At 29.3% G+C, this 27,284-nt stretch overlaps 1 protein-coding gene across 3 annotated transcripts; it reads right to left on the reverse strand.

Moving 5' to 3' along the window:
• Positions 1-26,516, reverse strand: LOC129959047 (mRNA decay activator protein ZFP36-like). 3 transcript variants are annotated; one of them, XM_056071834.1, is made up of 5 exons: positions 26,466-26,516; positions 25,926-26,053; positions 19,265-19,392; positions 14,794-14,966; positions 1-925 (listed from the first exon to the last, which is right to left on the reverse strand). In XM_056071834.1, exons 4-5 carry the CDS (start codon positions 14,811-14,813, stop codon positions 295-297), a joined length of 651 nt encoding a protein of 216 aa, XP_055927809.1. In that variant the 5' UTR covers positions 14,814-14,966; positions 19,265-19,392; positions 25,926-26,053; positions 26,466-26,516; the 3' UTR covers positions 1-294. The 3 variants fall into 3 exon arrangements, with proteins under 3 accessions (XP_055927809.1, XP_055927812.1, XP_055927810.1); XM_056071837.1 differs by lacking the exon at positions 19,265-19,392; XM_056071835.1 differs by lacking the exons at positions 19,265-19,392; positions 25,926-26,053; positions 26,466-26,516 and adding an exon at positions 16,942-17,085.
• Positions 26,517-27,284: the final 768 nt, after the last annotated feature.

The following is a 27,284-nucleotide window of genomic DNA, read 5'->3' on the forward strand; positions in this document are numbered from 1 at the left end:
TTTAAAAGAAAGTAAAATTAGTTACCATTATGTGGTATTATTGAAGTAATTCTTTATTTGAAAGAGACTTACACATCTAAATAGCAATATAAAAAATTAAAGTAATCAATAGTGGATAAAAATAAAAAAATTAAGATTTCTTCTACAAGGTGTGTAAGTATGGAGATACAACTTTAAAAATTAAGAATCCTCTTTGTCTTTTACAAAGAAGCCAAGAGTGAGTTTTGGTGGAGAAACATTTCAGCTGGGCTGAGTTGATGTTTTACCATTAGATTGAAGATTACGAAGTGACCTTCAATCTAATCTACGAAGTGAAGTTAGATTATTGTGAAGTACTTCCGTTGGATGGATAAATACGCATCTATCTCCATACTTACACCAACCAACATTAATAAAATTCACACAAACTCTTGTTTTGTACTTAGGATGTCTGATTCGACAACGTAATTCATCCACACCATGTGCAAATTTGCACCTACTACCAAAAGAACAATTACCATTCAAATAATGAAAACATAACATCGTTTTAAACTGCGGACAAATCCTTGGTACTTGATCCGATACTTGTTGCATATTAGCAGGTAGCATCGGAATCGTAGACAATTCAGTTTGAGCCACTAAAGAAACTCTTGACTCGCTATACTTCTCGGGCACACCTGTGATATTACGGAAACATGGAAGTCGTTGAAATGTAGTTTTAGAGTTATTCATAGCTTCAAAAACATCAAAAAGATGTTTTGAAGCAACAAAAGGTTCAAGAAAAGTTTCTCCATCTTCGGAATCATTTACATTATGAGCAGGTCTTGCTTGCTGAAATGAAGATGGCAGCTGCTGAGAATGTACACTATTGGAGAATACTCCTTCAGCTCCTTGAATAGCCGAAGGATTATTTTCTGTGGACGCATGTTCGTATACATTGTAATTCCTGCAAGATGAAGACGGTGTTAGAAATAAATATTAGAAATTTCTACAATATGTTTAATTCAACTGAATTCCAAAAAGCAGACCAGTAATGAACTAGGTGTAGTTAAGAATATTAACTTCTAGTAAAAATGTTAATATTTACAAAGACAAAAACAAAAAGAATGAAGGGAAAATGAGAGTACCACATTCTGCAAATCGAATAGAGCAGGGATAAGAGTTCGATTCGATATATTTTTCTTTAACAGTTGGTCTAAAAAAAGACAAAAGAGTAAATTTATAAACTTTAATAGGTGGACAAAACAACAAACTATTTTAATACTTTTTATTAAGGTGGCAGAATCGCTAAATAAAAACTAATGGAATAATTTCAGATCTATTTAATTAGATAGGAACATTTCTCTATACATTCTATATTCTTTAGAAAATGTAGTAAAAACAAAGAAACAAAAGATAAAACGAATGTGAAATGAGAAATAAAAATAAATTTGGAAAGACAAGTATTTTTTTGAAAAATCAAAATAAAGTTTTAATAGTAATTGTGAAATAAACAGTTTTCTGAAGACAAGAAGGATTGCTTCGATTACCATGAAATTTATTACAGTAAAGTAAATGAAGCAAACAAAGTTTTTTCGGTTCCAAAAAGCTGATAGTGAAGTGAAAAATAGTTTTGTGGTTAAAAGCTTGGGAAAAATAATACTAAATTTTTCATGAAATGACAGAACTATTTGTAAAGTCTGCACCATTGTATAGTAGAGCCATCTTGCAAAGAATCCTTTCATTTACAGTTTGGACAATAGTAAAGAAATATAATAAATTATCGATTGCGATTCTCTAAGCGACAGATGCCGATGCATTTTTTCCAGTATCAAACTGTGTGGACAAGGAATTTTAACCAAGTACGACAAAAAAGGGCATGAAAGATATAGAAAAAAAAAAGAAAGAGAATGGAACACAAACAACTTTTCAAAGGAGATGCACGAGAATCAAATTATTAATTCAAGATCATAAATTAGATTAAAAGTGCTGAAATTTCAGTAATTCAATCTTAATTTACGAAAATTCCAAAGTTCTATTCTAAGTTAGTAAGTAAATGTAAAGAAAAAAAATTTAACAATCAAACATTATTTCAGAATAAAACTAAGGTAAGTGAAAAAACGTTGAAATAAATTTTGAATCATTCATTGGTGCCCTAAACAACACAAGATAAACATTGTAATATGAATAAATACTCTCCAGAATATGATTAAAATAATTTATTCCTCTTTCTCAAGTGTAGAAAATGCAACACTGAATTATAAGTAAATAATTATATATGCATAAACTGTAAAAAACTGTTTTGCATGTAAATGGCTTATTTTTATTATGCATATTAGTCATTTACACAACACAGTTTTATTTTGGTAGATGCCAATAAGTATTTGAAAAAATTAAATTTTACTAAAATGAGTAAAACAAAAAAATTCATCCCACAAATCAAAGACATTAGAAAATTCTTTCACTTCCTTTAACGTAACTTCAGCTCTGTATTTTTCACATAATTTGGTAAAGATTGCAATTGCAAAGTATTCAATGCATGGCAGAACAGTTGCAGAAAAAAAAATTACTCAAATTTATTGTGACATCGTTTATTATACCATAAAAAATTTATCCTTGGAAAGGAATTAATATAGGCATGATTTTTTGCATTAGAAATTTCTTAAGCGGCTATCCATGTATTGAAATAAAAATAAACTTCAAAATTTCTGATTTCAAATTCCATTTTTCTCATCAAAATTCAAAACTATGATAAAAGTTATACCCGAAAAACAATCACTGTAGGTCTATTTGCTTCGAAATCATGAGCTAATAAAATTTTGAACTTCTAATATTAATTTTTTTATGAAAATATAAGGAATTCTACATATATGCTTATTAATAAGCAACTTTTAATACACAAAAAAAGATAAATTTGGGCACAATCAACGAATATGGATATTTTATATAATATGCAAAATATCATCTCATTCCTATGAATAGTTTTTTTTTAATTGTATTGTTTTCTGTATCGATTCAAACGACGCATTTATGTGCGCATTTACATTTTCAAAATACCGACAGTTTTTTGACATTCAAATGTTACTGACTAAGCATTTCTTGTATCAAATCTTCTTTTCCGCGTTGTTATAATGCAAGAATATATGAAAAATTTTGGCAGCAGACAAAAATATCAAATCAAATTAAAAAAAGCTTTCTAGTACTATGATATTTTATTAATAGTCATTGTTTTTTAAATCGGGCGAAGTATCGCTGACCTTAAGGCAAGCTAGAATTCTTATTCATCGGCTCATAGAACGATACATTTTTTTTTTTTTCATTTTTCAATGAAAAATGAAAAAATTTATTTCCTATTAATACTTCGAAGAATTGCAATTATTTAATTTAATGAACATATTGGCCAAATTATTTCTTTTTATTATTAATGCATAACGAACTAAATATTCTGTTGAAAAAGGCCTATTTCTAGTAAAACTTATTGATGTTCCTTACAAAAGTTTCGAATTTCATAAAATTAATTAGCCATATCTGTAACACTACATATAATCATAAACGGAGATAAATGCAGGCATCGAAGCATTATTAAATTACGCATTAAGTATTAATTCTTTGGATGCAAAATATACCTTACATATATTCCATACATTTAATTTTAATGACTAATGAGCACTACTTAACATCTTATACTACCACGATTTTTGTCAGTATAAAATTATTCATTTCTTACTTTATATTTAAATGGAGGACAGAAGTGATGCAAATAAAATTTAAACATAATAAATTTCAACTTCTTGAATGTCGAGATTAATTTATTGGAAAATATGGTTTAGTAAGAATTTCTTTGGCGATAAGCAAAAAATATTATTAAAAAATACAATATTTAAATTAAAATTCATTTTAATTTAGTACTTTCAAATTTATTATTTTTTACTCTATTAATTTATTACATCCAGAAAAGAAAATATTAGTGGTTATTTTTTTTTATTTGACCTCAATTATTTATTTGTCGAATAGTTCTGTTTCAAATTAAAGCGCTGTTTTCATTTCCTTTTGAAAAAAATTTTAAACTTTTAAGAATGAATGCAAAAATTAAATCTTTATCTATTCACAATTTTTTTTTAAGTATAATTATGTCGTTTCTTGTAAATTGCATTTAAATGTATTCTTTCGATTTTTAATTCTTATTAATTTTATTACTCCATTTAATATATTTTGATGATAAAGCTATGTTTTAATGATAATTTAAATGAATTCATTTTGCTGTGTTTAATCTAAAATGTTCTAAAATAAATTATCAATTATGCAAACTTGAAGGCCCTTTGCAGCCATTCATGGACTTTATGTGCCCAAATAACGATGAAATTTTTATGGACGACAATGAACCATGTCACCAGCCCACAACTATTTGCGAATTGATTTGACGAGCATTCTAGACAAATATAGCGAATTATTTGGCCACATATATAGTTAGACATCAAACCCATAGAAAATTTAAGGGACATAATCGAAAGGTCAATTCGTGCACAAAATCCTGCACCGGCAACATTTTCGCAATTATGATGTCTCAATATTTTCGGCAGGGAAATTCCAACACCTTGTTGAGTCTATGCCACGTGGAGTTGCTGCACTTCGCCTTTATAATTTTATCATAAACATGATGGAAATATATTTTTCATGCCATCTAAACAGTTAACGAAAGTGGTTTTTCCCTAAACTTTTTTTCATACTTTATAATAAAGGTGTTACTCTCGCCCCATCCGCATAAATTTGCGGACCTTGAAAAGACCATGATGATAAAGTGTACTAAGATTTTTATTTTCAAAGTTCCACACATATGAGTTGCAAGCTTCGAAAAAGAAAAATAATAGGGTGACCGGGGCAGGTTGGCACTAATTTTGATTGGGAATTTTTAATTTTTTTTTTTGGTAATGATTAAATAGGTAATATGTATTCTAATACATTCTTACATCCTTTGGCTAGTATAAAATGGAATTAATAACAATAAGGTTAAAAAATAAGCGAGCAATAACGAGGTGAATGTGCTAACTTCATTGGTATCAAATTGCTCCGGGGCCGGGTTACATTGGTACCATACACGGGGCAAGTTGGCATAATATATTTGTACTTTTCTTAATTATACTGTAGGTACTTATCTAAAAACAATTTTTTTAAATGTTTTAATTAGGGACTTTTATTGAACTAAAGTTTAAATAGTTGAATTTAACTTAAAAAAATGCACTTTCTTTTTCAAATTTAGGAACATTTAATCAAAATAAATCGAACCGAGACCGACTTCAAATTGCAAAAATATTCTTATATCTTTGTTGCCCCACTACCCAAAGGCAGTGGCAGAAACGTTTTTAAATCAACCCTTGAGACAACTGCTATTTCAGCGTTATTAGGAAAAATAAATGCTTTCGTCATTTTAGAACATTTCTTAAGGAAACTCACCTTTCATTCTTAGGGGCTCTTTTGGTTCAAAACTTTAGCTACGAAAAATTTTGAAATTTTTTCGTCTTTAATTAACAGTTTCACTAATACAAAATCATTAACCTCTGGATCTATTTTAAATTCAAATAATCCAAGTCCTCAATTAAATCACAATAGAAAGCAAAATCATCATCGGGAGACACCCATTCTTCTTCACTCACATAATGAAAGATTTGCCTCCTGAATTTCATTTCCTTTCTCTGCTCTTCCGCCACTTTCCCATTTTTAGCTTGGCTTTTTCAATTTTTTTTATTGCGTACGATTTTTGTCTTGGATTTCATAGTTGTTTTTAATCCTTTTATCATAGCGGCTTATTTATTGTTTGAAGTGCATCTATCACGGGAATATCTGTCAAAATAGAATCTGCCTCTTCCTTCGTCCTTTTCTTATTCCTCGTCTTGTGCCAGTCTTTGATAATGGCCATAGTTCTTCCAACAGTGAAACAGTGTGTGGGACCAAAACTTAAAAATCTGGAGATGATAACATCTGCAGCAGTTGAATACCATTTCCTTCATACTCTGCTGGGGAAGTTTCGTCGGGTTCAGTAGGCATCAGATTAGATCAGATGCAATCCAAAAACGAAGAGTCACTAAGATAGATTAGATGTGGCTTAAGTGTGATCCCCGTTAGGTGGAAGAAATTTGGAATTGGGAAATATGTCAGGGTTCAGTGGACTTATTCAAGCAGTTGCAAAGTCGGTTGTTATATTGATCTCATTGGTAGTCAATGGGAGAGCAGTCGCTGTAGAATATGGAATATATCTGAACCATATTCCATATGTTCGCAAGTTCGAAACTATTTGCTGTAACACAGCGTTAAAAAAAATGCAGCAACGTTTGTTTTATGAGGTAGCCCGACTGAGACTCGTTGCTTCAGACTTTCTAATGGATAAGGAAGTCACTTTTTAAAAATAAGCTGTCCTCGCCTACTTATTGATTTCCCTTCCATGAATCAGGCACTTTCTGTTTTAATGAAAGGGCAAATTGGTAAGTAAATATATGTACTTCTTTCGGACTGAAACTAAAATAAGCATCTTAAGTTCGTTTTACGTATTCTGAGAGAGCTGCTTCCTTCTGACAACTGGAAAATTTTCGTGTTGGCAGGTAGCTGACAGGCACTCCTGGCTTTTGACGCTTTTTGGCAATGACGTTTTTAGGGAAAGCACAGATATCCTAAACTTTTAGCAGTCTTTGAATGCAGCAATTCTTTATGAAATATCACTTACTGCTTCCAAAATAGCGTCCTAGGAGTCGAAGCTCAATTTGTTTGAAGCTGAATTTTTATGTTTCTAACCAGGACTCTGAAAAAAATATTAATCGTCGACAACATTCAAAACACAAGACCACCCTGCATGGTGACAACATACCCCGTCATGCCATTTTTATTTTGATTCCATTTTCTTTTTCAGAAATGTTAAATGAATTAGAAGATATTCTCATGAATACGTTCACGGATGTCAAAATATTAAATGTAACATGTAATAAACTTCATTGCTAATATTGTATACTCTAGAAGAAAATCAAGAGTAGTAAATAATTACTTTTCAAGCAAAAAATAACAATTTGACCTCTAGTGTCTGTTTTATATGGGCCTGCAGACTTCTGAGTATATGAAGTCATATTTTCTGTTCACTCTGTTCCTACTTCTATTGACATTTAGTGGCTTTAAACTGCGGTAATAGCCGAGTGCCAAATAGCCCGGTCTCTCCTAATGAAAACCGGTACTTGTGCATTAACTGCATGACACTGGTAATTAGTTACTCGAAAAATAGCTACAAAATATCGATCTTTGGCATGAATCTGAGATTTTTAACTGTATCTAGTGGGCGATTAATTGTTGACATGGTGTTAACACTCTAATGAAAAAAAAAAAAAAAACCCGAATATGAATTTTGGACAGGTTATTTTTTCGAATGATTGAAACCAAAATTTGACACAGGACTACAATTTTAATCACAAGATGACAAATTTCATTTACAGCATTTTTGAGTAATTGCTTTGCCTGTAAAAGTACAGAACGACAGACGATGAAAATTTGACAAATTTTATTATAACTTTTACTATTTTTTACGTTTTGCACTTTTCATTTACGTTTCATTTGCATTCAGACAACCTGACAGACAAACTTCCTGTAAATGCATTTCATTGAAGATAGAAATTCACAAATTTGGCATAAAGTCCAGATACTAAATTTCATTTGCGAAATTCAAAGCTTTTTCATTTATCGTATTCAGAGACAGTGCAACAGACAAAAATATGTTTTTTGGATTCAGGGAGTTCGAAGACATGGGAATTTGTCAAAATCTCGAATTTGAATTTTGTGACGAATACAATACTTTTTGTTTGTATATTTCGTATACGAGAAAATGGATGTTACATAAGATAAAAGTGAGACTACATAATGCCAATTTTCACGAAAACTTAGACTGGAAAAGCATTTTCTTCTAATTATATTATTTGGCATTCAGCAAACCTTGTCAATCTCACTATCACCCATAAACAATAGAAACTGCACTTTAGTTAAAGTCATAAGTTTCATATTAGAGAAAGAGTATAATCATGGGTTCAGATAATTGCCAATAATTTGCTGCACAAAAAATGCTTAGTATTGCAATTACACAGTACTCTAATAAATTTTTTCCTAGTGTGTTCAGATTTATCTAAAAAAAATTTCTCAAATATTTTCATTAAACAAAATGGTACATTTCAGCAATACAAACATGTATGAAGAAACATCTCTATTAAAACTCTTAAAATTTGAATATTTTTTCTAGATAAAAAGGTATATGAATTTAAATATTTTTGAATTTTAACTAGAATTAAAGAAATCCTCTTCAATATTTTCTGAGAGAAAAGTGCATTGATCAGTTGATGTTTTATACCATTTCTATGAAGCCTAATTGTCTGTGTATCTTCACATGAATGTCTAGCAGCTAGAGTAAGGGCAGAAATTTGATTTGTATTTCAGTTTTAGAATGAATTTGCTATATAACAAGCATTACAAAAATTAAATTGCTAACAATTGCAAAATAAATGTAATACATCGATGGAATAACACCACAGAAAAAGCAGCAAGAAAGATGCAATTAGAAGTATCAAAAATAACAAACGAATAAACTTTTGCATAAACAGAATGCAATTACTTGAATTAAAAACATTATATTCTAAAATGAATAAAGGCCTTTCAAGTATGTTCTCTGTATACAATACATTTAGAGAAAATCTTTTAGTGACATACCTGATATGCATGTATTAGATTTTAACGTGCAATTTTGATTTGTGCTATCTTTACTATACAAAGCTCATCTATGATTTACTATATCAAAGATCATATTCATTGAAATTTCGATTTCACTTGAGTCACATAGAAAGATTTTCACTCTGTTTCCAGGCATTAAAAAGTTTCAGTGTAATTTTTTTCCATTTTTGCATTATCATTGAGTGTTAGAAGTAACTTAATAGAATTTTCTTACTACCATTCCCTTCCAATCAAATGTGAAGAAGCCATTTAGCATAAATATTCATTTCTCATTTCACATTATGAAATTATACCAAGGAAATGTAAGGATTGATATAAAAAAGATTTAATCATAAAAGCAATATTTATATTTGGCATTTCTTAGTGTCAATAATAACTTTAGAATATGTGTACTATAATTAGAGTAATGTATATCAACTTTTAGATTAAAATATATTCATTTAAACTTATTGATACTTATTTTTGATATTTACTTACTGGTACACCTGGCATTGCTTGGGTTGTAAATATTTTCATGTCATTTGTTAATAAAAAATGAAAAGTATAATAGCCCCTTATTTTTCAACATGTAAACAAGATTTTGAATACTTATTACATTATAAAAGCTATAGTTACTATATCTAATCAAATGTTATTAAGCATGCTATGTAAAAACTCAGACAAGAAAATAAAAATATATTTAATAACAGTACCTAAATGTGCACAAATATAAGTGCATTTCTAAAAGTTTGTAACATTTTTAATGCAAATAATTCATTTATAAATCATAACAAAATATAATACTTTCTTCACTGACAATTTAAATGACAAATAGTAACAAACGATTTTTAAAAATTGCCGAAAGCTAATTTTGCAAAAGTTAGTAATAATTTAAGAATGGTACAATTTTATTAAACATTGTGAGAGGTAATTTGGAAGAAAATAAGTAAAACAATTTAAAACATCTACAATAGTTCTATTCAATAGGAATGCCAGCACTAAAGATAAAATAAAAAATTAATGTCTAATCGATTGTGACAAAGAAATCACCAAAATTTTATTATTCATAATATTTGTGAGTAAAATTTGATAAAATTTATTCAGCAGTTTGCAATATTATAGAGTACAAATGATTCACGAGTTTCATTTTTATTTTTATAGAGGCAATGCGCAATTTTTTAAAACCTTATGTGTTTCCAAAATAGAATGATAAAATTGTAAATGCTTTTGGTTATGCCCCTGATGTTTTCTGAAAAGTAAAACCCAGACCCAGTACACCACTTTGTATATCTTTACTTTTCATCCATTGACACTATGGTTCCCAAACAAAAACCCAACCAAAAGGACACTGATCTATATATGGGATGTCCTAGAAAAATTGAACATTTTCCAAAATATTACCCATAGATATATACTTCAAGTTACAAAGTTTTATTAAATAAGGCAGATAATTATGTAGAAACACTGATTTATTTGGAAGCTGACAATAAAAAGCTAAAAAACATTTACTTTTTATACAGCTCCTATAGAGAAAAGTGTCGATTAGTACGCTGTTCTTACATTCAACTACACAAATACATGTGAATCATACATCCAATACATGTGTATTTTTATGTGTATCTAAAAATTTGAAAAGGTATTTCTTATACTACAAAAAAGCTGACACATGCAAATATTTGTCTAGTAGTACATCCTCCAATCATCACGATTTGAAAGAAATTTGCTAATTACATATACTATTGTCCCCTTTGAATGATCGACAGTTGCAATTTTGACTTAATAAAAAGAAGAAAAATTCAAAAAAAATCAATTATTCATACAATTCAATTTAACATACCTTGGAGAAGTAAGAGAATATGAGAACAAGTAAATAAAATTATTTTGCCAAAATTGTATGCATGGTATTAAGCTTTCCTGAAGAATGATGTATTTGATAACAAAGAGCATTTTGAAATTCTGAATAATTATGCAGTATTTAATCCCATTGCTAGTTTAGCAGAATAAGAATACACTTTTTCCTATTCCCAGGTATCCTCCAAGGAAATGCATTTACAGAACAGTTCTGTAAATTTAAACAACAGAATTCCTGCTTTCCTGCGAGGAGGATAAGGATAAACTAGGGAAGATTATAAATGAATACCCCAATTTTGCACATCTGTTAAGAGAAATTGAAATATTTTTTATTTTATTTCTGATAAACAAAATAAGACTAAGTTTAAAGTTTAAATTTAACACACTTATAAGAGTGCAGTGTGACCCCATTCAGGAATACGAAGGATATAGAAACAGTACAATTAACTTATCCCACAATTTTTTTCTGCATGACCCATGTGAAGCTTTAAAAAGATGCAGATATGCATTATGGCAATATTTGATTTTTATTGGACTACATCAAAAACAGGTGTTTTTTTCACTGCTACCAACAGATGATGAACTTAAGGCATGCATACAGTGGCTTCCAAAATTGAGTATACACTGCACATTCTTATCCTCAAAAATATAAAAATGGAATATTGAATTCACATTTAAGCTTAAGAGCTAAAAGAATGATAAAAGACATTAAGAAGCCTATTAAACTTATAAACGATAACAAAAGAATGATAATATTTACAATAACAAACTTTATGTCAAAATAAGATATTTCTTAGCAACAAAATTGAGTATACAACTAGTTTAACAAAGTAACAAAAAAAAAAAAAACCACCCTAATATTTTATTGTACATTTTTTTTTTTTTTTTTTTTGCTTTTAAAACAGCTTCCAAACATTATGGCATTGAATAAACAAGAGTTTGTGCTGCCTGGGATGTTAATTTGGCCCATTCCTCTTGTAGCATAATTTTTAAGTGTTCTTTATTACTAAAGTCATGTTGCTGAACAGAATTTTACAATTCTGACCACAAATTTTCATTTACATTGAGATCTGTGATGGAGTATGCAATTGCGTTTTACAAGTGTATAATAACCAAAGCTTCACAATTTTGGCAGTATGTTTGGAATCATTGCCTTTTTGAAAAATAAAATTTGATCCCAAATTTAGTCTGTGCAATTTTTTTTAAATTTTTCTTCAGCATGTCCAAATATTTCATTTTATCCACTATACCATCGATAAACTCCCCACTCCATTTGCAGACATACAACCCCATACAAGGACAGAACCTCCTCCATTCATAACAGAGGGAATTGTACTTTGTGGAAGTATTTCAGAATTAGGCTTTCTCCATACATGGCACCGATCATCACACTGATAAACATTGAATTCACTTTTATTACTGAACTCAAATGTTTCCTAAAAATCTCACAGCTCTGATGTATGCCTTTTTTAGCAAAGGCAATCCTTTCATTTCTATTGACTTTGGAATGAAGGGGATTTTTCCTGGCAATCCTACCATGACGATTAGTTTTCCCGAGCACTCTTCTAATAGTCTCAGGTGACACACTCCTGCCCATGGCTGTGGCAATTTTTATTGTAATGCTTTTTTCTTGTAATGCTTCTCTTAGTCTTCAAACTGGCAATTGCTTTTCGTCTTCTACTAGGCTTATTTGTTATTAATTCAGACTTATAATTTTGGATGATTTTTTTGTATACATCAACGACTGAGTATCAATGCTTGCTTCAGATCTAAAGCTCATTATGAGGATTGAAAAACACTTATTTTCCAGGAATATGAAATTATGGTACATAGCAACATAAAATTTATTATATTGGTATATTTATCTAAACATACTGGCGACCAAATTTAAATTTTTTTTAATTGTATACTCAATTTGGAACTTCAACATAAAAAATTAACTAATTAAGTGGTTAACATTTCCTGATTTTTGTTTGCTTGCTTAACATATATTTTAAAATTTCTATAAGTATTAACTTTAAATTAACATTTTAGAATGCTGCATTAGATGTTTAAAGAAGAACATAAGTGGTGTACATTCGATTTTGAGAGCCACTGTATTTGCAGGCTTTCATAACACAAAAGATGTGAAAGAATATGGGATAAGTTATATTACCCATGATATCATACATATTTTGGAAGTGCTTATAATAAATACTTATGTGTTCAATCTAAATTTGTAACTGTTATTCGCAATTTCTGATGAACAACAAGTTTATACTTTTCTTTTAATAGCTTGCACATTAAGGATATTAATTTATAATCACCCTGTACAAGCAATACAGAAACTAACATTCTGACTCATTTTTCAAACATCCTTATGCTATTGTATGAATAGTCAGTTCAGAACTGAGTGTTGAAAAATAATAGCATAAAGAAAACTTCAATGTAATAGCTTACATCCATATAATATTCATGGACTCAATGGACAGCTTAAATTAGATCATAACCAATGTCTAGACTTCTGCAATTGGGTTGTACTTCAGGTAGAATACAATACTTTTTTCCTGAGATGGTAATTTAAACATATGAAAGCCACATTAAGATAAAAAGATCAGTTCTCAGAAAAATTACTTTTGGAACAATAAAAATGTGTAACTCTTCATACAGGTGATTAATTATAAATGGCAGCTTTTTTTGTATTAATGAGGAATGACGCATTTTCAAAATATTATGAGATGGTCCCATTTTATACAGTATTACACTGATTAGTAATCAATATCTCAGCAATTTTGTAGATAGCAGCATGGTGTGCTTATAGATATGTGCAAGTAAAACATTTTATGAATTGTCACCTTTTTTAATAATGGGCGCTGTATAAAAATTTAATTTTTGTAGATTATTACAAACCTGTATAGAAGTAAAAGTGTCTCAATACACTTGCATACCTTATTTAATGAAACTTTGTAGCTAGAAATGTATGGTAAATTGCAATATTTAAGAAAATAGTCTTTTTTAGGATACCCTGTATGATTAGTATGAACAAAAAACAAACATTCTTATCTTACATTTTCAACCATCATTTATTTAAGATTTCATTATTAGAATATTATCCAAATTAATTCTGTGCACATATTTTAGGTGCCAGGCCACTATATAAGGAGATGATCAAAGGACAAATAGGTCCGAGCAATGCAAGTAATGCGAGCACTTAAAGGAATGAGTTTCAGCACAATCAATTATAAAAAAGCACGATTTTGAGAACTATGTCTAAAAATAACACGCAATATTAATTGAATTGGAAATAAATCGTAGAATAACAGAACATCTTGAATATGAAAGAAAACAAATATGTCACAGAAAAAGATTAAATAGATCAGTGCCTTATTTTGAAACTACACGAGGAGTGTTTCGAAACAGAATTTGTATCCCTGTCAGATGAGGAGTGAAAGATTTTATTTATCCAACCAATTTTAAATACAATTAATGTCTAATAAACCGTTAACTAAAAAATATATTAAAAACAAATATGAGGTTTTTCAAAGATGGTTGTTTGAGAGTTCATTATTAGTCCAAGAAGTAGGAAACCAAAAATAGGAAAAAAATTATTCAGCGAGGAAATTAAATGTTTATCATTCAATATTTTAAAAACATTTTTATTAATTAAAGTAATTATTTGCCAAAAATTTTTATAAATTAGTTGTTGAAAGGAATGCATTATATTACTATTCCAGGCATTGAATAAATAATTTAAAAATAAGAAATAGACTGAGAAAATTTTATTAAAATATACTTCATCCTTACTTTATGAACAATTATAATAAATTTCCAGATAGAAGGTATAACAATTTATAAAATATTGAATAAATAAACTTTTATAAATGTAAAAATTGACTACTATAAAAGAATGTTAAACATTTAAGCAATTCGGTTATTTTTAAAGAATGATATATCAAATGTTTTATTAGTCAAATATGCTTATTTAAACATAAAATTTTTTCTTGCTAGGCAGAACAAAATACATATGAATTACAACACAAAAACTCTCAAATCCAATTCAACAATTTTCAAATTCAAAATTAAAATCTAAATAGACAATAATAATTATTGAAATTTTTAATGCAAGCTTTTAATAATTGAAAGCATTTATACTAAAAAATGCTTAGATAAAGAAAAACTATGATAGAATGCAATATAAAAGTTATTCTTGAAACAACATAAGTTTGTTTTTATTGTTAGACAGCCAATAATAAGAAATAAAATAAATTTCATAATTACCCTTTTTTCAGGTTTTCCATGTTAAACTGGTAACTGGTTAATCTGGTAAACTAAACTTGAATGTAAATTTTTTCAAGTAGAAGGTTTAGATAGGAAGGAAGGAAGGAATGAGGTTTGTTTTCCGGCGTATGCTCCTGAACAGATTCTTAGCTTGTGCCGGGTTCACAAAAATTCTGCAAAATGATAAATATGTCAATTAAAATCAATTTTATTCAACACTTAACAAACAATTGTTCACAATGATATTTCTTTAAATTTCAAATGAATTTTTTTAGTAGTTCATGTTTACATATTTTCATTTTAAATTTCTTATACAGCATAAGCACTAGAATCTACTGGTCAATATTTAAAATAAATAACTAAGCTTTAAAAAAATACAATAGAAACATGAAATGCAAACTAACATCCCCCCTCCAAATAAATGAAAAATTTACTAGAAAATAAGCTTTACCATGGGTCGTAATTAAATTCTGCTTTTTGAAAATCCATTCAAGATAAATATTCAAAAATTTAATCCTAATAACTGCAAAGAAAAAATATTTAATGACATTTTCAATTCAGGCTTCTGTTCACAATACTTTTTCTTCCAAGTAAATGTGATATTTCATCGATTAAGAGATGCTATTGATTTATAATCAGAGGAATGGATAATGATTAATAATATTAACAAGTTATTTTTTATGCTGCAAACATTTTAAAATTTCACAAAGTAATTTCTGTCCAGATTAAAAAAAAATACTTGAATTAAATAAGTTTACATAAACCATACAAGATATCCTTTAAATATTTACAAAGAAATACAGATTAAACTCGGATAAAATGAAAAATCTAACAAAAAACAAAGCTTAATATCGATAGACATTTAAATATGCTAATAACTTTCTTGAAATAAAATCATAGTTTCTAATAATTAGATAAAACAAATTAAAAATATTACAAAATTCAGTAAAAGTCTTATTTCTTTTTGTAATAGTAAGATCTCATTTGATTAATAATCTAGATTCAGTAGAAAAGAAAATACAAAATACACTAACCTAAAGAAGAAGGTACAATTAATAATAGTAGATACACATGAAAAAGGTCTAGAAAACTAATGTAGCATTTCTGTGCTTTAATAACAAAGAGTTATCCAAAATTTTGTTAGCCATTTTTTAGGAATCATAATGTCAAAAAAAAAAAAAAAAAAATTAAGATATGTTACAAGAACAAACAGATTACCATTTTTACTTGTACATTTTGCTATCTTCTAAAGTTAATAAACAAGATTCCTAAATGCAAAAAACTTTTTTTTTTTTTTTTTAAAGTAACTAGTAATATTTTATCTGAGCATGCTAATCATTAGAGAAAGGCCAACTTTTTCTTAGAACTTAACTGTGAATTTTAAATACATAAACAAAACTTTAGCAATTTATCTGGTTCCTTTTTATGTACAGCTGTTTGAGAAAAGAAAATTCCTTTCAACTAAAAGGAATTTTTATAATTTCTGCTATAACTTCTTAAATGCTACATCCATATCAATTATTTTCTGGTATTTTTTTCTATATATTTTTTGCTCACAATAATATTTTATAAAAGTTTATAAAGAAACAAATAGTATTTTTAGGTTATTGAGATTCTTAGAAAAGTTTGAATAATTTAAATAAAATAAATAATTTTGGATATTTAAAAATAGCGCCAAGCTTTATTTTTATACCAGAAATAGGGAGTTGGAAATTCCTGAAAAAGTATTCAACTATGAAATATTAAAAAATGAAATTTAAAAATTTTATACACATAACATATGTTAGAACAACAATAATATTCCTGGGACTTTCGTTCAGTTAAGAAAATAATAACCACTTACTGAAGATTTTCCTTTATTCTATAGCAAGATACTAAATAATTGCCTTTACATAAAGCAAACAATAATATCAGATTCGCAAATTTGTAACTAAATCATTTGAAAACGAAAGTACCGGCGTTTTTTAACTCATTTGAATTTGGCGCGGTACGAAATTCTCAATTTTGACAGAAAACAGATGTATTATAAATATAAAAGTGCTCAAAATAAAAATAAATTGTCATAAAAAAAATATTGCAAATTTAAGTAGAATTCGCACACACTTAAACACATTTAATAAAAAAGTTTTCCAAATCAAATCGTAATACCTTTATTTCAATATATTCAGAAGATTAAAAATTGAAACATCTGATGATAATAAATTCACTAAAAATTCTTAAACTATGGTTCTAACAGAATAGAATTGGCGTATGTATTCGCCAAATCTTTAAAAATATATATATACAACTAACAGCCGCTTCACCGCTTAACTGAGAAAAATACTGAAATTAATTGACAATGCCAAATTACAGGAATAAACTTTACAATGTCAATATGCAACATGCTTGAATTCAGCGCCATCAATTATTTAACTGATGACACCCTAGAGCCGAAGCTTGACCTAAATTACAAAGACCTATCTGTTTTTCTCCAGCTGGATCAAAGCTATTTTAAAAAATACTATGGAATCATAAAAGATTTATAATGCTTTATCATTTTGAGGTTCTTTAATATCCTTAATATTTATGCACAAAAATAAATCGAAGAGACCGTAGAGATTTAAAATACTTTGTTAAATCATCATAAATAACTATTTCAGATAAAATTTCTAGTATTTATAAGTAATCTGTAGCTCTTTTTTCTTCTATTACTAGTTCGTACCAGGTTTAGAGATATAAAATGGCACTATTACAAAAGACAAAACTGTCAAGCGGGCAACCGCAATTTCTCTAATATGCATTTGTTCGGTAAATATTATAATCTAAATATGTTAATAGACATTTAGCAGACGATTCCTTTTGCAGAAATTTTACAACTGCTTCTATTTTTATTTTGTTAAAATATTATTAAAAAGTAAAAGCAAACTATTTTTTCTTTGATACACATATTTTGTTAAAATTATTTCGTTTATTTTTTGTATAATAGCTGATGATCAATTGTAAACCTTTTGGAATCTAGCAATACTTGTAAGATACGCTGTTATGTTGAAAGAATAAACAAGCCGATGGAATTCTAAATTGCTTGGAGTATTATTTTAGTTTTAAGAATTTAAGATGCTCTGCAAGCTATAGTTTGAAGCTTAAGAAAACAGGTAGTTTTCTTGAAAGCATGCAAAATTGTGGTGACCCGGGTGTGATTGACGAAAAATGTCAGTAAATTAAACTTTCGTTTTTCGTTGCTTTCGGTTTCGAATATGGAAGATCTGTGAAAAGTTGTAGTCCAGTCAGGACGAATTTTACGAAACGTTATAATGCAGTAATAACGTCGTTGAATTTAGAAATGCATAATCCACGATTTTTTGAATAACAAATAATATTGCTATTGTTATTTTTAAATATGCGTTCCAAATATCTGTTATTTCAATCATGTTATTAATTAAAAAATATTGCTTAATATTAAATATAAAATTTATTAATTGTAATTAATACTTAATTTACTAATTTAAGTAACGTGTGATTGAATTAATTTATCTGTTTAAGCTTACTTCTTAAATTTTTTTTTTCTCAAAACTATTTATTTAATTTATTAGAGTGAACCATTTTCTGGAAAAGATGAGTCAAAAATATATGTCATTTCTTTAAAATTTTTACTTTAGTCCTATATTCTACCAATAGATAGCGCCAGCAGTAAACAGAGTACATGTAATCAAAGTCAATCATGTCGCGAGCAATTAGAAATGATCTGTATGGAATATTGCATCATCAAATACGAATATCGGTCACTCCCGTAAAGTGGAGCGGTGACTTCGCACTTTCCAGTGAAGCCTCGCACTTTCCGGTGAAATCACCGCTCCGATAAATTTCAGTGATATGCAATTCAATGATACGATACGATAATTCCAATAACCGGTCCGTTCACTTTTCAATCCAATCACAGATTTCTTTCGAGAGCTTCTATTGGACAGATCGTCACCGCTCCGGCAAATTTCAGTGATATCGTATTGATTGTTACTTTCTATCGTGATCCAAAACCTGCAATCGAAATATCAGCAGTAAGATCGTATCAAGGATTTGAATCACACCCCTTTTTGAAAAGTACTGATCACTTATATTTGTGAATTTTTGATATTGGTTACGTAATAACTGCTCTGAAAATATTCGTCATCCCTAGTTGAATTAGGAAAATCTAAATCGTGATGATATTGAAATAAAACTTTGTTCTTTAGAAAGAATTGCTACCAATCTGGCAGAATTTGATGACAGCGTATGTAAAGCATTAGTAGCTGCTAAATCTGAAGAATATGAAGAAAAGTATGAAAAAATAGAAAAAATAATCGTGAAAAATTAGATCCTGCACGGGTTCATGTAAAAACATGTTTAAAAAAACTTTCTTCTATATCCGAAGCGCCGGAATCAATTAATATAGAGTAAGCTAAATTAAAACTTCCCGAAATAGAATTAAGTTTAGCGGTGAAGTTAAAGATTGGCTTACCTTTTGGAGCGAATTTGGCAGAATTCACGAGGACGTTACCACCGGCGATGAAGTAAAATTTCAATATCTCATACAGAGCACAATAATAGGCAGTAGAGTGCGGGAAATAGTTGATAGTTATCCACCAACTGCAAAAAAATTATGCTAAAGTTGTTGACAGCCTGAAGGCTAGATTTGGCCTTGAAGAACTTCTTGTTTAATACTATGTAAGAGAACTACTTTCATGGGTAGTAAAAAATGCTGTTAATATGAATTCAAAATTGAATATAATGTAACTCTATGATAAATTAGAGTCATATTTAAGGTGACTAGAGTCTATTGGATTAACTACGAACAATATGCTTCTATGGAAGATTCCACTAGCTGGAAAAGCATTCCTGAAAATTTATTAAGAGTATGGCTACGGAATCCAGTGGTAAATAAAGTAGATGATACAAATACTTATGGCGACAAACTGTCGCAATTGCTATTATTTATCCGAACGGAATTTGAAGGGAAAAGAGAATTTTGATGGCAAAATCAGGCTTTTATTCCACAGAAACTCGGTGGCAGAGTAAAAAATATCGAGAATTCGAACCTCCTGTTCCCACGGAAATTGATTTGGTTTGTGAAGCAAAATCATTGAAATCATATATATTTTGTGGAAAAGTCCATAATTCTGAAGACTGTTTCAAAGCACAAAAAATGTCTTTGGGAGAAAAACAAGATATTTTAAAGAAGAATAAGGCCTGCTTTGCCTGTTTAAAGGTAGGACACGTTTCTAGAAAATGTAAAGCTAATGTTCAATGTATGCTTTGTCAGCGAAGACATTGGACAATAATGTGTCCTGAAAAATTCAATAACACCAAACCTAACGCTGCAGCATGTCTCAACACTGATGGAAATCTAGTGTTATCAAATCAAAGTGAACCGGAAATTCTTTTGAAAACACTTTTAGTATTAATTGAGACGGGTGGAAGAAGCAAAGTGGTAAGAGCATTATTCGATACAGGATCGCAAAGATCATATATTTTGAAGTCTACTGTAAATCAAATGAAAATAACCACAGAACGATGTCAAAATTTAACGCATGCAGTATTTGGCGGTGCTAGTTCCAAGAAGAAACATAATTGTTATGAACTGTCAATGAGCAGTTTGAAGAAAAATTATTTTTGAAAAATACAAGTTTTGGATCAGGATATTATTTGTGGTTATATTTCTAGCATACAAAAGGTCCATGGGTCAAGGAGCTACAGAATAAAGGTATCCAATTTACTGATGTTGGGAAAAGATCGATGCCTATAGAATTGTTGATAGGAGCTGGTTATGCTGGAATTCTCTTCACAAGAAATATATGTCCCTTGTCATCTGGTTTGATTGCTGTCGAAACCTATTTGGGTTGGAGTGTAATGGAAAAACCAAAAGCTGTTTTCAACAAAAACTCCTCTCTATCTCTTTTTATTCAAAGTAATGACATTTCAGACCTGTGGAGACTAGAAACTCTAGGTATAATGGACCCATGTGAGACTGTTAATTGAAAAGACAAAGAAAGTAAAGCTTTTGATTATTTTTCCAGAAAGGTAAAAATTGACGGGGATGGAAGATATGAGGTCAAGCCTCCCTGGATGCGCAGTCAAGATGAACTACCTAAAAATAGAGACATGGCTGGGAAAATTCTCCTTTCTACTAGCATGAAGTTGTTAAAGAGCAATCAATTCGAGTGTTATGATGCTGTCTTCGAAAAGTGGAAGAAAGAAGGTATTACAGAAGATTCTAATGAGGGTCCTGGTCACTACCTACTTCATCGAGGAGTATTTAAAAATGATTCCACCACCAAAGTGCGGCCAGTTTTTGACGCTTCATGCAAGTCAAGAGGTAATCTCACATTGAATGATTGTTTGATGAAAGGTCCAAATTTTATAGAGATGATATAGAGAGATCCCAAACTAACTCCTGTTTTAGGAATTTTGTGAGAAAAATCAGATGTGCTCTTTTGTGACAATTCTTTACTGGAAATGCCACCCGATACAATTACTAGACGGGTGATTTTATTTTATGCCAATAGAATTTTTCATCAGATTGATTTTACTTGTCCAGTCTCTTTGCAACCTAAAATATTATTGCAAGAGAGTTGGCGATCGAAATAAAGCTGGGATTCGGAAGTATCACCGGATATGAAGGAAAAATTTCTTAAATGGATAGAAGAAATTAAAATGTTACATCTTGTGAAAATTCAAAGAAAATTTTTTAGCAGCAATGTTTCTTCCTTTAGCCTTCATGTATTTTGCGATGCTAGCTGCATTCCATATGCAGCAGTTGTATTCATTCGATGCCAGTCAGTCCACGGAACCTCTGTACAATTACTAGCTGCTAAAGAATAAACAAGCCGATGGAATTCTAAATTGCTTGGAGTATTATTTTAGTTTTAAGACTTTAAGATGCTCTGCAAGCTATAGTTTGAAGCTTAAGAAAACAAGTAGTTTTCTAGAAAGCATGCAAAAGCACTAATTTTAAAATGACTCTTTAATTTTTACTTTGAATTAAAGGAAATTAAAGTATTATTTAATTTCTTTTTTTATTCTGATACTGACCCTTTCTTTCATTTTTAAAAATTTACAAAGATTTGTAAAAAAAAATGTTCTCAGTTTCTTTTACTGACTATCAAAAGATTGTTAATATTTGAATCTATTTTTTTAAGAGATTTGAGATTTGCGTCATATTTAAATTATCTTTCGATATAAATTTCGGTATCACATTTACAATTTTCCGGGGGACGAGGCCTTATAAAAATTATTTACCATTTCATTTCTCTTTTTTATTATATTAATACATTTTTAGATTTTTTTTTTTTAATTTTTACTAGGGAAGGGATACATTACTCATTATCACGTGTGCAAAAAGGAAAAAAAGCCCAATTAAGAATGTAGTTCAGGGGATGCACTTTTCAGACTTCCATTAGCCCCACAGGACGGGGGATTTGCATCGCTAAGCCTAACTTTGAAAAAAAATCACAAAAAATAAAGTTTAAGTCCTAATAACGTCATTTTCCAACCTTTTTAGATTAATTCATTCATAACATGAGCACATTCTTCCTCGCACAAATCGCGGTGGTTTTTTTTTTTTTTTTGCCCTTATAACTGAAACCAAGGCTTTCCGCAATAAAAAGAGAAGTAAACAAAATGTGTCCAAAAGCTAAGCAAAATACAGCAGAACTGATGATAAAACCCAAAAAGACTAATTACGGTTACACAGTAATAATAAAAAATATCCATTTTGCATCTATTTTCATTTAACCAGTTGTTCGGTGTTCATATATGTCCTGTAATAACCGATTGTGAAGAAACAGATCGGATTTTGACCAATTATCCTTGAAGAATTGCTAGTACTATCTTAATATTTTACAATTCAAACAATTTGTATTTTTTTACAAATTTATTAAGCAACTTGGTTTATAAATATTTTTAATCGACCTTTTGTTGTATCTCCACGCTTTAAGCGACCCTAGGCACTTATTAATCGAAATCTATCATTGACAATGATGTCTATGGGAGCTTCACTTATTTATGAGAGTATACGGGAGAAATGTACCATCTCTAAAATGATTTTCCTTTAAAAAAATGAAATTTTCATACTTTTAAACACGAAACAGTTTTGTTACGATAATTGAAAATATAGTCAGTGACACAGAAAATGCCATAAAACGCCTTATGCCTTTACATATTCATTACACGACAATTACACATGCCTCTTACACAAAAATCTCCAAATTTCTTTTTCGAAAACAGGAATATCATTCATTTTTTTTTCAGAACTTAAACCTGGAGCCTGTCTTAAGGATATTTCTCATAAGGAAATCCTCCTGACTTGAAAATGCATTTAGTGGTACCTTCTACAAAAGTGGAAATAAGTTCATTTTACTGTGAATATCTACATTGAAGGAATATCTATTTCATAAAGGAATTTTCAATTGTAGAGCAACAAAACTAAATTTAATTTTAATTTCATAGTAGATAATCAATAAATATGGTATGTGAGCATGCATCATTTTTCTAACCGACAATTAATTATTTAATCATCATTTTTGCTGCCACTTAATGCATACATAATTCTATCACAGAAATATGGTATCCTTCTTTTGAACATATATCAAGAAAATTTTTTTAATTTCATTTCATTGTAAAAAATAAAATTTGTCTCCGAAAATATCAATTTCATTTTCATAATCGGGAATCAAATATAAATCCACAAGTAAAAAAAAAAATGTTTTCTTATTCAATACTATATTTTTTACAGTTGCGCAATTGCTCTGCTAAATCTTCTCCACTCATATGTATATAATATAAGCTGGAAAGCATTCTGCACGTGTGCATTAAGAGTAAATATTACTACAGTTGTCATTTGACTAAAACCTTTCAAGGCAATTTTTCCCAACAATAAACGAATTTTGTTTTGTACAATCACTTCTAGGAATTTTCACTGCAGTGATATTCTAAAAATATACAAACTACAAGAATTTTCTTGCATGGAATTTGAAAATGTGATGTATGCTGTTTATCAATTCATGAAAAAGTGTTGCAATAAAATTTTGCTATGAATAAGACTGCTGAGCTCAATGGCGGGTTTAGACAATTTAAAGCATTTGAAATTGAAAGGTCAATTAGCCAATCAAATTAATTAGTCAATTTAGTTTCACTTTTAAATGCCATTTTATATTTAAAATATGATAACGTATAATATAGGCATACATGTGACAAGACAACAATTTGTTTTAGCTTAATTTTCTTTATTTTAGAAACTTTGTAGAAATATGTAGATTTTTATTTATTTATCTATTATGATTGTGAGGCATCTATGGCTTGTACACAATACAATTTAAGCCGATTCTCAATGCTTTTTATGTACTGTAATAACTAAGTAATAATATATATTAATATGACCAATTATGCTTGATTAAGCAGTAAAATTATTCTAATATTTACTGAATGATAGAATTTGTACAAATTTATTTGACGATTAGCTAGTAAAATCTTAATCGGCCTGCTTTTGCCGGATTCTTCGTCAGCCCAGCAGCCTTAAAACCAATGACCTCGTCGGAAATCAGAAACTGTTCATTTCGTGAATAGGTTTTCAGATTAGCACATCTTTCATTTATCACACGAACGTGTGAAGAAATCTTATGTTTTTTTTAAAAATTATTTTAATCTAAGTTTTCGATTTTCTCCTATTAACAACATTACATCTACATTTCCGTAAGTGTTCCTCCGAGTTCCTCCAGATAAGCATACAACTGGATGAAAATCTCTAACTCATCATATAATATTTCTGGTCATATACATTCCGGTCTGGCATATTTATGTGCCTTCGCTGAATTACTCTGAATTTGAAAACACTATTATTTAAGTACACAATCTTTATAAACAGTGATGGAGGTAGTCATTTTGCAAATTATGAGGCCCATCGTTTTATAAATTGACGAATTTAGTCTCATATTTCAACAATTTTTAAACTTTAAATGTTAATTATTTATTTATTAATTCATTCATTTTAAATTAGCTTTTTATTTCAGAAAATTTCTGAAAATGCAAATGTACTTCTTCAATTATTGTAACACATGATTGGGTGGTATTCATTCTTGTACATAATATTTAGACAGATGCTCGTTGCTTATAAATACGAATACAGTAAAATCAGGAACCTGACCAATTAATTTTAAAATCAAAGAACTTGTACTTTTTACAAGTTTATTTATTTGGTCAAAAAGCTAATATTGTTTTAATAGACTTGGCTGCGGCTCTCCTCAGTTCAGCTGCCTAATTTACCGTCCGCCACTGGCTGAGTTATAAAGCTATTGCATAGATGTAGGATTTTCATGGCCGGAAAATTTATGCCAGTTGTATAGTCTTCCTTCGATATTAAATATACATTGAGGGAGAATTGATATTTTTTCGCCATACTTCGACAGAAGAAAGAGTAATAGTCGCCTCAATCGAATATGAAAGCTATTTCGTTTGTAAAGCAAATATGGGTTTCCAAATATAAATTAAGAATGACTTAGTGTTGTCTTATTATATTGATGTTCATATGTAATACTATTTAAAATCATTATTAATCGAAAATTTCAAACAATCAAATGAGGCTGCTTAGTACAAACAAATATGCCTACTTTAAACCCGTGCTCTCATGTGGGGAGATACAGCCGAACGAATGCTAGTCATTATATGAAAAGAAAAAATGAATATCTTGAATTTGTATGCCAGAAATTGCCAACTCAATATTTCCAAATATAGCTGAATACAAAATGTAATTCTTTCAAAAACTGCATTTAAAAATACTATTACAGAATCAATAGTAAAAAAGATTCAAATTTCTCTTTTAAATCAGTTCTCTGTATGAATGTCGACAGCAAGTTGGATCACATACATTTTGCTCATACAAATACCACAGGACCCCTACCCCCCCACAATATCCAATGTTGCTTCTAAACTTCAATACAAGCATCAAAAAGACTATACAAGTTCAGACTACGTGGAAATTTATCACTAACTGTATTGATTTATAAAAGTTACATTTTATTGCTTTGCTGTAGCCTATTACAAGACAAAATTCATATCATTCAGAAATATGTTAAGTGCAATATGAAAAAAATAATAATAATAATGGAATGTTACGATAATACACTTACTTTGTCTTGAAGACTTTGGGATAGAAAAAATTCAAAGACAAGTTCAGATAAACTAATTCCTTGTCAATAAAACTCGAGACAAGTCCAGGCAATGCTGCAATGCAGCGCAGCTTTAGCTCAGAAACAGGCTGAAACAATAAATTTGAGATTCTTTTAAGGAATTTCAGAAATTAATAACAAGACTTTATTAAGAGCGAGAACTCGAAGGTTTATAGCTTTGCTTTTAGAATAGCTATTTCACATAGAATCATACATATTTATTTCACTTAATACATTTTTTAAAGTTTTTAAAGCAAATATTTAAAATAAAATATTTGAAAGAACACTAACTTTGACTATCTTTACTATCAAAGACTAACTTATGATCAAAGGCTAACTTTGATCGTAACTTTGACTTCTATGGAATTAACAAAAACTCCTTATTTTGAGCTATTAAGGTAGTAATTGTAGCAAAATTTTCCAATTCTCATTAACAAGTTAATTTAGTTTAGTTATTAACGTCCCGTTTTAAATCAACACTAGGGCTATTTTGGGACTTACCTCGAAATTTTGAACCGCGGTCGGATGACGAGGACACCTGAGCTGGCACCTCCTCTCCAAACTTCCACACCACATCAACAGGAGGACGTTTGGCCCTGACAGATTGCATTAGTGTCATTTTACACGAAAAACATTTATTTCTATTTGAAGATCAATTTATGAATATTCAATTACACACTTTCTATAAACTTTCGAAGTTCCCAATTTTTTGACTTTATTTTCAAAAAAAAAAATAATCCTGTTTTGTATAATTTACATATTTAGTTTAATAGAAAGTATCCCTCATCATTGCATAGAAGAATCCAATAGGCATTTGATAATCTTTAATTCTACATGCGCACATTGCACATAATACATCTCTAATTCTACATAATAGGAAAATTTATAACGATGACTGGTATTATATTATTATTTAAAGAAACTTTTGTTTATGATAGTTTTATAGCCAAGTAAGTCACATATTAGATAGCCATTCAAAACAGAGACAAAGTAAGCGAAAAGATTATTATCTAACAATAAATATTTTTTCCTCTTAAAAAAAGGAATCTCTCTGCTGAAGTTTGATTTTAAGAGCAAAATTTTTCCTATCGTTGAGCATTCATAAAATCAAATTATTTCAAAAATTTGAATTTATTTTACATAGCATATTCATATCAGCATTTCATATATTTAGAATGGATTAACTTTTTCAAAACGTAGAACGCAGTAGCAAGAAATAAATATTATTGCTAAAGGGATCAAGCAATGTACTAGTGTGCGTGTGTGTACACACACACATTCAGCTTATCCCAAATAAATAGCAAAATAATTACGCAGAAA

The sequence above is a fragment of the Argiope bruennichi genome, chromosome X1 (assembly GCF_947563725.1).
Source record: "Argiope bruennichi chromosome X1, qqArgBrue1.1, whole genome shotgun sequence".
NCBI lineage: Eukaryota > Metazoa > Arthropoda > Arachnida > Araneae > Araneidae > Argiope > Argiope bruennichi.